At 33.3% G+C, this 17,302-nt stretch overlaps 1 protein-coding gene across 1 annotated transcript in view; it reads right to left on the bottom strand.

Moving 5' to 3' along the window:
• The window catches only part of LOC125055754 (mucin-4), a 61,713-nt gene that overhangs the window by 3,665 nt on the left and 40,746 nt on the right, over window positions 1-17,302 (bottom strand). The window contains exons 2-5 of the mRNA XM_047658315.1: window positions 13,122-13,320; window positions 1,541-4,394; window positions 257-495; window positions 111-187 (exon numbers count right to left, since the gene is read on the bottom strand). Coding sequence (XP_047514271.1) covers window positions 111-187; window positions 257-495; window positions 1,541-4,394; window positions 13,122-13,194 — 3,243 coding nt within the window. The 5' untranslated portion in view covers window positions 13,195-13,320. The remainder of the gene's footprint in view (window positions 1-110; window positions 188-256; window positions 496-1,540; window positions 4,395-13,121; window positions 13,321-17,302) is intronic.

Raw genomic sequence — 17,302 nt, 5'->3', positions numbered from 1 at the left:
ATGAACAAAAGTAAATAAGTGGTAAATGGATTTAAATGTATGCTGTTTTTATAATATAAATTTCTAATGTTTGATCTAATTTATCAATATTTATATAACGTTTTACTAACCTCCTCTTTTACTTCTTTAGCTAAATTCTTCCATTCTATCGTATGTTGATCTAAAAATTCGGGTACCCATTTGACTCCTGAAAAGTAAAAATATGTGAGTCTAAAATCACTTAAAATATTCACCTAGAAATGAAAGTTCACCTTACCTGCTACAATTTTAATAGTTGCAGCGATATCACATTCCTGTCGACATACACCGGGAGTAGTGGGGGGAGGGGGCGCTTGGGTGGTCGTAGTCGTCGAAATAAAACGTTTCGTTGTAGTCTCTGTACTTATCTCCGGTAAGGGACTTGTTGAGGTAGCATTCCTTTGCATTTCAAGAAGGCGCTCGATTGAGAACGGCGTTGTAGATGGTGATGGCCAACCAGTGAACTCAGTAGATGCCCTGTGAAAATATCATTCTTGTGTTAAATATCTTGACTTGTTTTATTAAATTAAGCATATAAGTCCCAAAAATATGTTGCGGCTAACAAGATAGCAACTCCGTAGGGAATGGGAAGTTTATAGAATTATGGATTGTAATTTATGGCTATTAGCATTGATATACAAAAAACCCAAGATGCACACTCAACGTCAAAAAAACGTCCTCAAAAAATGAGCGCAACATTCTAAATTGTGCGCTTCTAAATTTCAAATAGTCTCGCGTCTACAAGTGGAGTCGATGTTATTTATTTTTAGTATAAATAATTTATAAATAAATTTATGTACTCTTGAACTTTTTTGTGTGTAGTTTTTGACAAATATATTTACGCTATATAAAGTGTGGGTCAGGAGGTAGCCAATTTAACATTTTTTTTTTAATTTAAAGAAAAAACTTTTTAACCGGATTAAAGTTATGTATTATTATAAATTTACAACTATTTAACATCCAACACCTTTTGTCTTCAGTCACCGTGACCACTCACGCTGTTAAGCACCCGAAAAGTCGGATAAATTTAAAATTATGTTAAATAGTTGTAAATAAAAAAGTCATGTTCGACTCCACTCAATACCTTGTCCTACCGACCACGGTCGGTCGTAAAATTTTATTGCTTTAAGTACGTATACACTGCGTTGTAATAACAACTTTAAGCAATTCGCGTAAGGTTGATTTTGCAATAATATATGCTTGTAACATATACTGTTATGGACAGAAATAGTGTTTCGGGACACTTTCGAGCGTTACTTTTATATGAGACTGTGCATCTTGGGTTTTTTGTATATCAATGGCTATTAGACTCGAAATCGAATCCACCCTGTCCCATGGGCCTCTTCTTGAGCCGAACCGATTTGAATATGTAATAATAATAAAAATGTATACATTTATTTTAGGCCCATTTATCTAAAAACATAAACAGACTTAGCCAGTTTAACTTTTGAACTAAACTTAGTTAAGTTTAGTTATTTTGGTTAACTATATTTATTTAATGAAATAAAATAATGAATTATACCTCGTAGGCCAGCCTTTTTGGATCTTAGGCGTGACCGCTGGTGGACCTATGCTACTTTTTTGCGTTGTTGTTTTCCTAGAGTTCTTTCCTCCGGGTCTTGAGGGAAATACGAGTTTGAAACTTCCAGAGGCCTTTGTCGTTGGGGGTTCTGGTGATTCCTCCGAACTATTTAAGTTGAATCCCGGTGGAAGCAAATTAGAAATATCCGCAAGGACAACTTTTTTTAATGGTTCTGTTTCCTTTTCACTGATGTTTAATTTAAATCCAGGCGGAAGAAGTGCAGTTAAATCGATAGGAGCTGCGTTAAGAGGGATGTTTATTTTACTTTTAGGTTTTTCGGTCGTAGTTCCTACCGGAGAAGTAGTGTTGAGCTTAAAACCTTTCGGCAATAATGCAGTGATGTCTACCTTCTCAACATTTGCTAAAATATCCGGTTTCGTTGTATCACTCGCGGGTGGTTTGTACCCAGGAGGTAAAAATTGACTAAGATCATCTTTTGGAAGTTTCTTCAATAGATCTTCTTGTGCTCTTTCTTTTGGTTTATATTCCTTAGGAAGTAAAGATTTATCATCTAAAATAATTACTTTATTTTTGGAACTTATTCCAGAGGACCGACCTTGTGTACCATTAATAATCAGTTTTTCCGTAGAATCCTCTACATTTTTTGTAGTTGTTCTTTGGGTAGTGGTGGTAGATGTCGCTGTAGTAGTAATGCGTTTGTCTTTGAATGAGAGTCTTCCTTTAAAACCGGGTGGAAGAAGACCAGAAAGATCGTCCATAATAGTTACGAACGACGGTTTTTTCTTTGGCTTTGGTGTTGTTGAGGACGAAGTTCGTGGAGCGAATTTTTTAATTAGAACTGGTAGAGGTTCGGGAGATGATCTTTCCGTTATTGGCGTATATTGAGTGCTCTTTAATGTGAATACGTTCACTGGGGACGCCGTCGTAGTTGTGGTAGTAGTAGATGTCGTCGATTCAGATGTAGTTTCTTTTATTAGTTCGATATTTTTGTTTTCATTATCCAATTCACCTGATAACACAGCACTAGATAATTCTGACTGAATGCTATCGAGTTTGTCATTAATGTTCTCCGTTGAAGATGAACTATTTATAGATTCTAACTTAGGATTTTCAGTGACACTGTCTTCTTCACTTTCATCCTCTTCAATAACTTGTTTCTTTTCTTCTTGTTCTACTGTAGGGAATGGTAAAAATCGGGCTCCAGAAACACTACGACTGGTCTGCACAGATGCTACTACAATCCAGCTTTCTGTTGTAATTGCGGTATCGTTATTAAAATCATCAGCTACGCTACCTGCTGACTTAAATGTAGTCGCTTTTGAAGTAGGTGGATAGGTCACGTCAGGTATTGAGATTGTTCCATTAACAACACTCTTTGTAGTAACTACAGAAACAACCTCTTGTCCTAATATAGAAGGTGGTTCAATAGAAGAAAAGTCTTCATTCGAAAATGTTAACTTAAGGCTTGGAGCTGTTGTATCGTCGCGTGAATCAGATTGATCTATTACTGTTGTGTCTTTGAATTGTTTAAAATTGTCATCTTTTACCATCGTTTTATTAGGTTTCATATCAAGAACATCAAATGCTTTTGTCGTATTTATTTTCACTTCATGTGATTTATCATCTTCTTCAGTTGAGTCGTACTCATCATATATATCTGTTATAGTTTCTGTCGATGTACTAGATGCAGCAGTGGGTCTATGGGTTGTATGGTTTGTGTCTAAAATTTCTTCGTCTTCATAGTATTCATACTCTGCTTCAGTATTTTCTGAGTCTCCATCTTTCAGGTCATCTTCGTTATTATCATATGTACTTTCACTGGATGACGGGATTTCCTGAGGTTGCACTTTCGTTTTATTCGATGGGATTGTAATTGTCATTAAAGATGACACTTTTGGGATATTATCTGAATGCATCGAAGTCGAGTCAGGTTTGCTATCATCATTAGTTTTGCTGTTATTAGATTTTATAACTTCAACATCAAAAGAACCTGTATTTTTCATCAACTCTCTAAATGAACTTAAATCACTTATATCATCTTCTAAAAGAGGTTCAATATCTAGTAAAGATTTGTATTCTGTTGACGGACCGTTATATGAATTGACCTCTGCCTTTTCGTTTTTCAAATTATTTGTGTCATACCTTGTCAACGGAACTGACATTACCGGTTTGAAATCACTCTCAGGTTTATTTAAGTTTGAAAATCTGGATGCACTAGGTTTAAGTATCACTTGCCTTCCTCCCAGTTTATTCGGATTGTAAGTAGTCACTTTATGACGTTCAAAAATATCTTCATCGTCATTGTCAATGTCATCTCCATGTAAAATATGACCACTCTGTCCATTACTTTTTAAACTGTTACCATCAAAAGGAATGTTCTTAAATCTATTGTTTTGCAAGATTTCAATATCTGGATTATTTATCGTTATTTGTCCCAAGAATGTTTCTGGTTTAGAGGGATCATTTTGATACGCAACGGAATGAATTTGTGAAGTATCAGGTCGTTTTGTTGACGCTGGATGAACTAATTGAAAGTTATAAGGCAGAGCCGGTCTAAACCTCTGTCGTTGATTCGGTGGAAATTCGGGTTGATTTATATAATACTGTGTGCCGGACTGACTTCGTCCCGTTGGCAATTGAAATGGAGAAGGGTTTTGGTTATAGTTGGGGGTCGGAAATCGTACGCGACCCTCATTAAAATTATTTTGTTGTGCCGTTGGCGCTATTCTGAAGCTCTCGTGTTCAAAGAATGTAGATGGTCGGCTATTAGGAAAGATGGGTGGTTGAACTTGTGCAAAGTTTCTCTCTGGTGTGTAGTAGTAGTCATTTTCATCTGAAAGAAAAAAACACAAGGTATTTTATAAGCTATAAAATTATTCGTAACATAATATTAAACTAATTTTACTTGCTATCTAAAACGAATCTGTTTACGCAAAGAACAAAGAAAAAATGTTTGATATTGATCTACGTAATCTTCCTTAACCTTATGTTATTTTTCTGAGCAATCTAATATTATGACGCGGTCGGGCTAAATTGTGCGGCGAGATCATCTCCAGAAAATTACTTTGTGGATCATATCCTTAATTAACACTGTCGATACTCCACAAGCCTTGAGCCTGAGGATAAATAATAAGATATTACTTCATGTCCAAGATATAGGATGATTTTCGAATCAAAATTAAGTCAATTTAGAGAATTACCGATTGGGTAAATATATCTCTTTTTTAGCATTACGCACCTATGATAGCTTTATTATTGTGTCATGGTTATGTATTTCAAATAGATACCAAACATTAAATAAAAAAAAATGTTAGGCTCGTCTAATCGATTCTTGAGTTTAAGGTTTAATTTACGAGTGGTTAAGATAACAATTGAGAGATTGAGCGCAAGACAATTTGCTATTTAATAATGAATCCTCTTCAATGGCTTAAGATTATCTTAAGTCATCCAGGGAATTAATTACAGAATGTTGTGGTAATATGCGTGTATTTTACGATAACATTATCTCTAGATAAATTATTTTGTAACTGTTTCATAATTTATAAATTATCTGGGTGCTATATGTAAACTATTTATAGATTACAAATTGCATACACATTAATTGTCTGTAGATTGTTCCCGTACCATATCTGTTTTCTGTGTAGAAATATGACAGAATAAACTTTCAAAATAGCTCTATCTGTTCCTTTGACAATGTTATGTCAAAAACGTATTCAATTTGACATTCTTACCCTTGTAAATATAACATAACCAACTAATACATAATAATCTAAATTCATTTAATTTCTACATTCATATAAATGTAAAATCTTGATAATTATTATTAATTTTAAGGTGTGGGCCTGAGATTTCTAAGCTGTTTCGTTATCATTTGTTTTTTGCTAATTGGCGAGTAGGTGATGAGCCTTCTGTGCCTGACACACGCCATCGACTTTTTGGGTCTAAGACATGCCGGTGTCATCACGATGTTTTTCCTTCATCATACGAGCTATACGCACATAGACAGAAAGTTCTCTGGTGAACAGCCGAGATCCAAACCTAAGACCTCAGGAATTAGAGTCGCATGCTGATGACGCCTAGCCCATAATAAAGTTATATTACATGTTTAACACAGTATGGGGGGCTGATAGTCTTTTATAGCTATATGCCACCCTCAGGAAACATATTAACTCATAGTGTTACTTCCTGATGGGTGATTGTATCTAGCGCTTTTATGATGGGCCGTTAAAAGTTCGGTTATAAAATTGTAATCATATTTGTTATGATGTATTGACAAACCGACGCTCTGCTCGGAAGATTATAGCGTTTATGCGTTAGCCATACAAGTTATGATGACGATACTTGGGTACAGTAATAATTTATATGAAAAGACTAATGATATATACGCAGAGTATTATAGATTTAATGGAAATAAAAATGCAACATTAGTGGTGTAATATAACCGTTAATTTTCTTTCTCTATCATTCATAATTTTTCTTTTAATAGGCGTCAGCTTTTGTCCCTAGACATAGCGTAGAATTTTAATTACCTAATTGTAGTAAAGTTAAGGTATCAATTGGGCATATAGAACGTAAAAAAAATCCATGCCCAGTCGGAGTATAAACGCACGAGGCACGTTAGCGTCTAGATCAAAACTGCTTATTTCCTTGAAATATATGTTAAAGAAAAACTGAATGTCCCATGAATGGGATTTTCTTGTGATTTTGTGTTTTCTTGTCTTTAAATAATTCCTTTTATATATTTAATCATTTATTAATCTTCATCGACGACAATTAATTAACTATCACAATACTCCGGTAATAACATATTAAATAGAACGGGGCAGCTAAGTAACACACACAGAAGAAAAATACCACAGATTATTATTGCGCTACATAGACCACAGATTAAACATATCATGAGACAAGCATTACTTTACAACCGATTTTTATTAAATTGTTTATTTATTTTATTATTCTTAATTTTTTTTAATTGTTTGTTTGTTTATTATTTTATAAGCCATACGCCTAGTGCAAATTGTATTTGTCAATTTGTACAGCAATATATTTATTTACTTTACCCTATTAGAAAGGTTAGCCAATCAATATTATATGGTGATATTATAAATATCTTCATATATTCTACGTACATTTCGGGTCCTCAACGCAGTTAGATTTCCCCTGAGAAAGCTTGACTTTCCTCATTTGCTGTCAAACTGTCACAGACTATACAAGTTGCGTAGGTTCTTATGGAATTTTATGTTCAGATGGACCACAATACATATTGGACTAGTTTGAGTCACAAGACGTAACTACGTAGTAAAATCCAGTATTGAGGCAGACATTTTACTGTGACTTTCAAGTGATAATTTTACTCAGCCCCTACTATTTAGCCTGCGTATTTGACGATCAAAAATTGTAGTCTCGCAACGAGTTCACTCTTAAATAATTGTTATATTTAAAAAGTCCAGCAGATTTTATTAAAAAAAGTGTTTAAGGAATGACATAAGGAAAATGGTGTGAAATCCTAAACATTTTTAAAAGAGTCAGAAAGAGTCAGACTTAGTCTCGTATCTGAGTCTTACTCTTAGAGATATTCAATAAGTTGAAAATAATAGGCACTCCATTTATAGAGGAGTATAGGTTATATAATAGTGTAGAGCAGTGTTGACCTAGTGGCTTCAGCGTGTGACTCTCATCCATGAGGTCGTAGGTTCGATCCCCGGCTGTGCATCAATAGAATTTCTTTTTATGTGCGCATTTTAACATTCGTTTGAACGGTGAAGGAAAACATCGTGAGGAAACCGGCTTGCCTTAGACCCAAAAAGTTGACATCCTGCGTCAGGTACAGGAGGCTGATCACCTACTTGCCTTTAATTAACAAATTATCAAGAAACAGATACAGAATAGCCCAGATCTAAAAAGGTTGTAGCGCCCCTGATTATTTTTTTTATTTTATAGGTTTTAAAACATCGCGCTACCACTGAACAAACGGGGTTATAACTATAAGGCAAGTTTAGTTTTGGAAAAACATGTTAATGTCAAAACAAAGTCAAACTGTAGGTGGCATATGTGTTTAGAGTTGATGAATTATTAATTGCCACCAGATCGTAAATCGGAGGTAATTAGGCAGATGTTACGGCCGTGCACGTGACGCTCCGAGGGACCAAAAGGGATCGGCAGTATAATCCCACACCACTGTAATTAAGTTTTTCCTAATGTATTCTAAAATATTATGCAGCAAAGTAACCCTTTAACCGACTTCAAAAGGTCATAAGGCCGTTCACAATTCATAGTATATTTATTTATTAAGTATAAAATAAAAGTAAAACATAAAATAAACCCATTGGACATATCCACAAAAAGTTTCGCTGATAAAAAATACAATACAAAGTAAAACAAGACAAAACATGACAGCACAAAATTTATAAATTAGGAGAACGACAAACAAACTAGCAGCTATAAATAAAACAAGGAAGATACAAGGCTTTATGTATTTATATTACTACAAAAGTGATAGGCTAATTTCCAAAAAAAAAAAAAAATAGTATATTATTCAATTATTAATTAATATTAATAACAATTATTATTATTATTGTTATTTTATTATATTTAATAACTTGGTATGTTTCATAACCTTTTAACTAAGTAACAATAGGTCTTTGTGAAAAAACATTGCTAAATTACTTTGAAAAAATAATTAAAAGTCCTTTATTTGTTTAAAAGGTAAATGTCATTATGGTCATTCAAAATTCTTGGCTAACTTCACGCATATTCTATTTCTTTTTACTTGTAGATTGTCTTATTCCCATCTCGCTCGCGCATGCTATAATCACACTGACAACTTTGTGTCACGGTGCGCGCGCAATCGTAAAATTTCACTCTCATCAATTTTTCATAACGCGCCTAAAGAAGTATAACTTCAAAAAATTGATTCGGTTCTAATAATAGAATTCTACATCTAGGGAAAGTTTCATACATATGAAGTGGAATCGTGAATCGAATCCAGAACTTTTAAGATCAAGTTTGAGCTACGACGAAAGTCGAGGTTTAAGCACAGAGATTTAAAATATAATAAATGTTTTCTAAAAATTGTTTTGTTCCAAAGACTTTGTTGAAAGCTATCACTGCCACAGACAGGCTAACAATTAAAATACAGATTATTTTTGAAGAAGGTAATTGAAATTCACTGCTTTAATATAAAAATTTGCCAACGTTGTTTGTTGATATTGTTTTAGATGCACAACAAAATCCTACCTTTTAATATGGTATCATATTTAGTGGTTTAAATATATAAAGAGACTTCTCAAATAATTTGTAATTTTGTTTTTAATCTATGCGATTCAATTGCTTTTTAGTCTATATTTTCTTATACTGGCAAATTGTGGCAATGTGGCAAGTAGACAAAACAGCTCAAGTTAAATTATTATAATATTGGCTTAGTGTTTATGAACTATCCTGCTTTGTCACCGTTTGTCACAGTTTCACAAAGCTATCTTTTTCAATTTCTTTCAATAAAACATTAAAAAATCAGTGGCGCTACACCCTGTTTAGGTCTGAGCTTGGATTTCTGTATCTGTTTTATGACCATTTGTCAATCTAATAGGCAAGTAGGTGAACAGCCTACTGTCCCTGACATACGCCGTCGACTTTTTGGGTCTAAAGCAACCGGTTTTCTCACAATATTCTCCTTCACCGTTCGAGTGAGTGTTAAATGCGCACATAGAAGTCCATTGTTGCACAGCCGGGGATCGAAACTACGACCTCAGATATGAGACTCACACGCTGAAGTCACAACGCCAACACAGCTCTTTTTGCAATACCTTTTTATTTATATGTCTCTCTTTTTATCACATACTTATAGTTTGTAATAATTACGTTACTTAACAATAGTTATAAAGTATAAAGAATGCTGTGTGTGCCCGTTTACAAATATACAATCAGTGTTTATTGTTATTTTTGTGTTCCTAGATGTAAGGTTTTATTGTAACGTATACAATAAAACCTTACATCTATATATAGTAATGTATAATTAAAGTCTAGAACCATCGTTTGAAAGTAGCTGTTTGTATAAAACAATGTTTATTCGTTAGTCCTAGACCGTTTGCTGTGAACGTCTTGTACATTGAAAGAATTGAAACGATAGAAATATTTTTAAAGAAAATACCATCCCCTGAAGCATTCTGTAAAACTAACAGGGAGAAATGAGAAATGAAAATTCAGTATTATTTTATCTGTTAAGACAAAAAACCTTTAAAGGTTTTGTCTTGTGAAAAATGCTGTCTTTGAACTAAATAGTGAGATTTTTCGAACGTTTATGTACCTTTTGCCTAAAACTGTCTTGTGGCCATCATCGTGACTCTTGATTAATTAAACAAAAAACCAGCTCACTCCATGTTAGTACAACATTACAAACTTTCTCCGTGATAAAGCATTTTTAATTAAAACATACAGAATCATATTGAACATTTTAAACACTGTACAAAATATAATGTTACTAGCTGCGCCCGCGAACTACGTTTATGATTTTACTTAGCCTACCTTTTTTAGTATATACCAACATGGAATATTTTGCTATGCTACACCAGAGACTGTTCGAATTTTCGGAACGAAAACTTTTTAGGTTTTTCTGTGATTTTTCTCTATATACAGAGAGTTCAAGTTATAAATTCTTAACAAACAAATAAAAAATAAGGGTTGATCGCAGAGGGTACATGAAAATTATGGGTTGTATGTATTTTTGTATGCTGTATCATAAAAAAATCAATCAAGTTTTTTGAGGTGGACACCCCTTATCATTTAGGGGTTTGAAATATAGATAGCAGCCGATTCTCAGACTTACTGATGACTGATAAAAAATTACATAAAAATAGGTCGAGCCGTTTCGGAGGAGCATGGAAACGAACATTGTGACACGAGAATTTTATAAATATAGAGATAAAACCTAAATTCTAAATACCGATCTGTCACATTTCATCACAGCGTAATTATTTTGACGGACAGTGAATTTCAACAGTGTCAAACAATTCTAGTTTTTACGGTGTGTTTGGTGAGTTTTGTCATAACTCAAACAAAGTTATTGAATGCAAAATTCACAAAACTCATAGCCAATATCAACGGTGGCAGATCCCCAATTAGTGAGGCCCCTCACGTACGCACCTCCAACAATGTTTGGTTTCCCTCCGGCGGAGACAACGCTATATTACATCGTTATGACCACCTTTTACTGCTCTACTTATTTCTATTATAACCTCGAATATTACCTAAGTAATGATGTAATCGCCATAAGGTGTTCCGGCAAGGTCAGATCGAAAGATTATTGTTTTATAGCATAGAGCAGCGCCATTTTTGTGAAATTTATTTAACTGTATTTAAGTAAGTTAAGTTAAGAATTAGTTTGATGTTTTATTCTCTTAAGAATCTGAGCATGAATTAGCTATTGAATGTTTTGTTCCTTATGTATTACTACGCAATTCTCGGAACACAAATCTTTAATTACTGCAGGTTTAAACTACGGGTATAATCTAGTCTATGTGTTAATATGAATTTTTAAAGATAAATTAAATCGGTTTAATTCAAACTATTTGCGTAACTCAGTCATGCATCGGATACCTTCAGATTATAATAGGAATTACCAGCAAATAGAAATATTTAATGTATCTAAAAAATGCTTGAGAAATGATATAAAAAATCTAGTATCTTTTATTAGATAGAATGGCTTTGTTTTTCCTTCTTTATAATAAATATGTTGTAATGAACTGTGAATCGTAGAATTTAGAATTTACATACATACATACATATATTCTTTGTAAATTTTTTGTATTTTTTGTATTTGTACAGGTGTAACTGTGTTTTGTGTATGTTTAAATGTGTATTCCATTTTTGGCTCTTGTGTATAGTGTAATTTTTTGAATATTGTATAGTACTTGTAAGTAGCTGTAGGAATACCATTAAGCAAATAAATAAATAAATAAATGAATTCGAATATATGAATACTGCAACGTTATTTTAAACGTGACTGTCTAAAAGGCTTGTCTTTGCCCACTGAATAGTGGCAGCATACACAACAGTCTTGTCTAAAGGGTTAACAATAGACACAGAAAACAATGAAACTGTCAAATTTTCAAATTTCGAATATATTTTGATTAAATACTTTATAAACGTTCAACAAACGACATTCTTGTTAGCAATGAATCTTCTGAAACACACGTAAATCGATACCACTTGGAATTTGCTGTTACTTAACAAACCCCTATGGCATCCTAATTGCTCTATACATCTCTGTTTTGAATAGTAGAGGCTGTTAGCGTATGAATGAAGCTTAATTTTACGAAGCGATCGCTGGCAGTCGCTTGTGAGTAGCTTTGAATAATAAATGGAGCGTCGGTTAGGCGGCACACGTGACTGCCACCAATACTTTTTGCTTTATTACTTTTAAACTTCGTAAACAGGCTTATGAAATCCAATCGTGACAGTTATCTCCAAACAAAGTGTGTATCCTGCGCAGCCTTAGGGAGCGTTCAAGTATTACGTCACGCAATTTTTGTAGATTATTGACCCCCCCCCCCCCATGTAACGCGCCGTAACGTTTTTCTGTACCCAAGTACAGTACTTTAGCCAACAGTCACTCTTTATACCTAAAAGTTCATAATGTGGTGTAAAGTACTGGAAAGTCGAAAATAATAGTAACAATAACGCGTAATTTAATCCCCGCCCCTCATCGTAACGTTTTACAAAATGACCCCCCCCCCCCCAATTTGTTACATAATACTTGAACTCTCCCTTAACCGGAGGGGAGGTAAATTGAATTATCAACACTACGTATCTCATGATAATGCTATTTACACTTTTTTGCCAACTTATTTTTGCCCAACTCTACAATATAATTATGGGGTGAAAATAAATACTAGTCAATTTGTCAGTTACTTGTTACCCCTAGATTGGATTACGCATATTGTTCTCGTGACAAGCGCTGATATAGATGTTATCAACTTATTAAACATCGCAGCCTATCCCGGTCTACTATTTACTTTTACATACCCAGCCTATTAATTTTTATATATTTTGCATATTAATATAGCAAAGTTACTCAGAGGTTAGAAGTCGGTCCAGACCTTTATAAACATACGATAGTATAAATTATTCCTCTCCATCATTCACCTACACGTATCAGTATTAATAAGTTCACAAAAATAAATATTAATAACATGATACAATTATTACTGTTTAAATGCAAATCTCATCTAAAGATTGCATTACCAGGTAGTTTACCTTATTGTTAAATATAGTTTGTTTTTGTTAAAACCTTTCGAAACATTATAACTTTAGTTTTATCTATTTTATAAGTTTTTAAAAAAAGCAAATTGGCTGTAAAAACATGTCTAGTTGTAATGTTTGTTACATTCCAGGAAATAACGTACACTGGATATGCACTATACATTTTTGTGAAACAAAATAAAGATTTGAAATAGTTAAACTTTATCTAGTAGATCATTTTTCGAAAAATAAGGTCATAAAGAAGTTTCACTTCTTACGTGTATACACCTAGTACACGCACACATTTTTATAAATAACTGCTTACCTTGACACTGTCCATCCTTTATGATGAGTAACAGGATCGTAGCGATTGCGAATCTCCATCGCCACCGCCCCATCGTATATGTCTTATTTTCACCGTAACATTAATACGATCTCAAAGTCACCAAAATATTTTTAGAAATTTAATACAGTCTTTAGGTTTTTTGATGACATTTTGGCACGTTCTTATTTCATATTCACATCTGAAACAAAAGAAAATTACTTGTTAGTTTTATCTTATAAGCATTGCCTTGGTCGTGTCCTCAAGTAGGGACAGCACCGGTTTTCATATTTTTGAATGTACGTCAATTTGTTTGTTGTATCATGTGTTTGACTTTGTCCTAATTTTGTGCTCCAAATACAAAAAATAATAAAAAAGCTCCGTCAGGATTATGTATATTAAAATCGTTTTAATACATTATATTATGAAGACTCGTAATCCAATGGTGCCTCCTACGTATTTTTCATTGACCAGTCTTGCATAAATCATTGATGTTTGGATTTAAGGTCGGGTCTTACCCTATGATACGACGGTTACCTTATGATGGTTTCATTCGAAGAAAATATTCGAATAAGTTTAAATTGAAAAAGGTTCGAACATATGACCTCAATAATATGAAATCGAAATCATTAATATCTAAAACTAAAAACCCCTTTTCAGTGATTATTTTGGCTAAACTATATTAAAACGTCTGCCATTAAGTAGTGAACTCCCTGTCCCATTTTAAAGCTTTATTGGCTAAAATTTATTGGATAATCCCAAGTTGAGGTATACATTTGGGATCAATAATCCAACAGTGGGTGTAACCAAATTGAGAGTCGGGTGCCGAGCGTAAATATGTCAGCTGCCCGGAATTTGACAACTACCCCTAGACGATAATAGTTTTCCTTTTTACAATGAATTTGATAGAAATCAATGATAAACTCAATGGTCTAAACTTGTAGTTAACTGATCACTTAATTGTGATAAAAACAACAAATTAAGTATGTCAAAAAATTAAGATGATTGACATTTGCAACAAACGACGACAAGTTTTTCTTAGAATATTTATTTTTATAAAGTAGGTCATTTCAATAGATTTATAAATGGAGAAGCTCCTTTAACCTTTAATGGACAAAAGACGAGACCACCTGACACAATTATTGTTTCGCTTGGAACGCTCTGAGCTTTGTTCTATGCATAAACAACAAAGATAAGAGGGTCTAACCAACATTTAATATTAAATAAATTAGCTATCATAATATAAATTTTGCTGAAGCTTACTTGTATTTTAAGAATGTTCATTCATACGCGAATGTTATGCTATATATTCTGTAACACAATTTACAAACTTTACCACGCTGAGAGAATATTGCTTTTTCCTCGATTTATACAGCAATTTGTTCGTGTCGCAAAGATATCTTTACAATTGTCTATGAACGTTGGATATAACTGTATTTTGTGAATATAGGAGTTGAGGTTTGAAGAAATAAACGATCTACGAAGGAAAGGCAAACAATGTTGACTCTTTAATATTAATGACACTTTCCGTTTTGTCTTCTTAGCTGTTGATAGCTGTTGGTAATAGTAATGAATGTATAAACATCCGAATCCTAGTTATAATTAATATAAGAAAATAATTCGAATACGTATTTATGGTTTTATTTACATAATAATTTTTTTTTTTTTTTTATAAATATTAGCCAGGCCTAATCTTTGCTAGGTGTTTATTTTAAAGTCTTTATTAAATATAGTTCTCAGTGAAGTATCACTTTTTCTTTATATACGTCGAAGCTATTGATTCTACAAACAACAACTACATACTGGTCGAAATATTGCGCAAATAACGGGCGTTTTTGATTTTCATGGGAAGGTTGATTTTAGAAATAAATTACAGAAAATTTCAAACACTTACAAGGTAGAACTATACATTGATGTAAATTTTATTCGCTAAAGAGCCGAGAAGGACTCCAGTGTTATATAAAAAGTAATATAAAGAAACCAGTTCAATGGATTTTTTTATAAAAAAGAATTAGTTACAGATTTTAATTTGCATCACTTCATGAGTCAAGTCCTGCCCTGCGATTCTGTAACTCACTTTTCGAACTCACACAGCGGTTTTTGCATCTGAAAAGGTGGGAGCTTGTAGTTTATTGTTTATTAGAATGCCAAATCATAAAATGACTGCTTCACGACTGATTTGAGAGCGACCGCCGTTGCGAAAACCGCTGTGTGAGTTCGAAAAGTGAGTTACAGAATCTCAGGGCTGTACTTGTTATATGAACATACTGTAATATGTGCTTATTCTATATAAACGTGACCACGATATACGTTTTCTCTAACAAAATATGTAATCACTGAAATGAAAGCGGAAAAATGGTCATATTTGTTCAATAAATCCGTACAAATAGAATCACGGAAATCAAAGCACTCCTCGCTCCCCTCACTATTTGTTTCATATTTTTTTGCTGAAACGAATCTTGCGTTATTCTTTAACCTTAGGATATAAGTACGGAATTTGATTAAGAGACGGAAACTTGAAAGGATTACAAATATTGAAAATAATTTAAAGCTAGCATTTTTTCCATAAATACTAAAAGATTTTTTGATGATCTGTCTCTTTTAATCACAACATTATAAAGAAGACGAAAGGTCCCTTTATTAAAATAGTTTTAAGCCTAAAATATTAAGTATAATACGTTTTAAAAATAAATTTATATTTTAATGTAAGTGCATGTCGAATTTCCAAAGTACTAGATTTTAATGCACCCGAAGAATAAACAAATAATGAAGGAAAAAATAAAATATCTTCATGTCTCTTTCTTTCTACCTATATCTATTCAAATGCGATATATTACGTACAAAAACATTCTCGATATATTTTCCTATTTTATTCTTAATAATAAATATAAGGAACTCGGAAACGGAATTCTTTGTACCGTGAATAGGGCGTCTATCCAGGTCTCGTTAGAAATATAGGCGCAAAGCCAAAGGACTGTATTTGTGATTAAAAATTATGCCAACACAATGCCTGTTCGTAACAGTTTGGCCTACATACACCGCACGTAGCGTCGATATCGTGATCGGAATAGTTTAGGAGCTAAACTTCACATTACTGTTAATTGTAAGAACATGTTTTGTGACTGAATATAATTTGACTAAAAATTGTGACCATATTTTTGAAATAGATAATATAAAGCTCAATATACTATAAGAATTTTACACTAATTTAGAAAGACAAGTTTAGAATAGATAAACATTTTCATTAAAATGCCGTATCCTGTTGGTTATTTATCATTCGTTACTTTTTGTTTTATGACTTAAATCACCATTCTGTAAAATACTCCAGGTGCCATAATTAAAAGACCGGCAACGCACTTCCGAGCCTTCTGGTTATGTGAGTGTCCAGTCCATGGGCGGTATCACTTAACATCAGCCTCACATCATCTCCTGCCCGTTTGCCTTCTGTACATAAAAAATGCTACTACACCGCAGATTCAGAGTCGAGACGTCTCAAATCTAAATCGTACACTAAGAGCCAAGAACAGACCCTTATATAAGTTTTGATAAAATTTGCAAGCTCTCAGGGTATGTGCGTCACAGAGGCGGCACGCAGTACGAGAAAGCGATCGTTCCGGCCGGTCGGACAGTTTCTCGCCGATATATTGCTATTTGCTTCCAAACCGGTACACGTACAAATTGCACGCATTATGCTTAATATACGACGAATTATGAGGTAACAATGGCCTAAAGCCGTAAAATAGAATGGGTAGCAATTACCAAAACAAAGACAATTATTAGTGAGATAGTTAACGCTTGATTATTTTAGCAATTGTTATTCTATATTTAAAATTAGTAAACAGCCCGCATCTTTATAATAATAAAAAAAAAAACTAACGTGCGCGTGTAACCTTTACGCGCGATTGAAGTAAAACCTCTTTGGCGTTGACGGCATATATCACTGAAATGATTAAATAATAAATACCATATTCTAATTCAATTATATTTATTATTCATGATGTGCTTTACAAAGATTATTCAAATGTTATATTTATATTATTCATTCGAAACAGGTAATTTAATGTCATCATAATGTCTTACGTATGAAATTATAGGTTTGTGGTAACTATAATGTGAAACATAAATTTTACTCTCTAAATTTGCTACTTTTCTTGAAAATACAGCATCTTTCGTTGTACGGAAAC

Source organism: Pieris napi, chromosome 14 (genome assembly GCF_905475465.1).
Source record: "Pieris napi chromosome 14, ilPieNapi1.2, whole genome shotgun sequence".
NCBI lineage: Eukaryota > Metazoa > Arthropoda > Insecta > Lepidoptera > Pieridae > Pieris > Pieris napi.
This window is presented reverse-complemented; position numbering and strand designations above follow the sequence as displayed.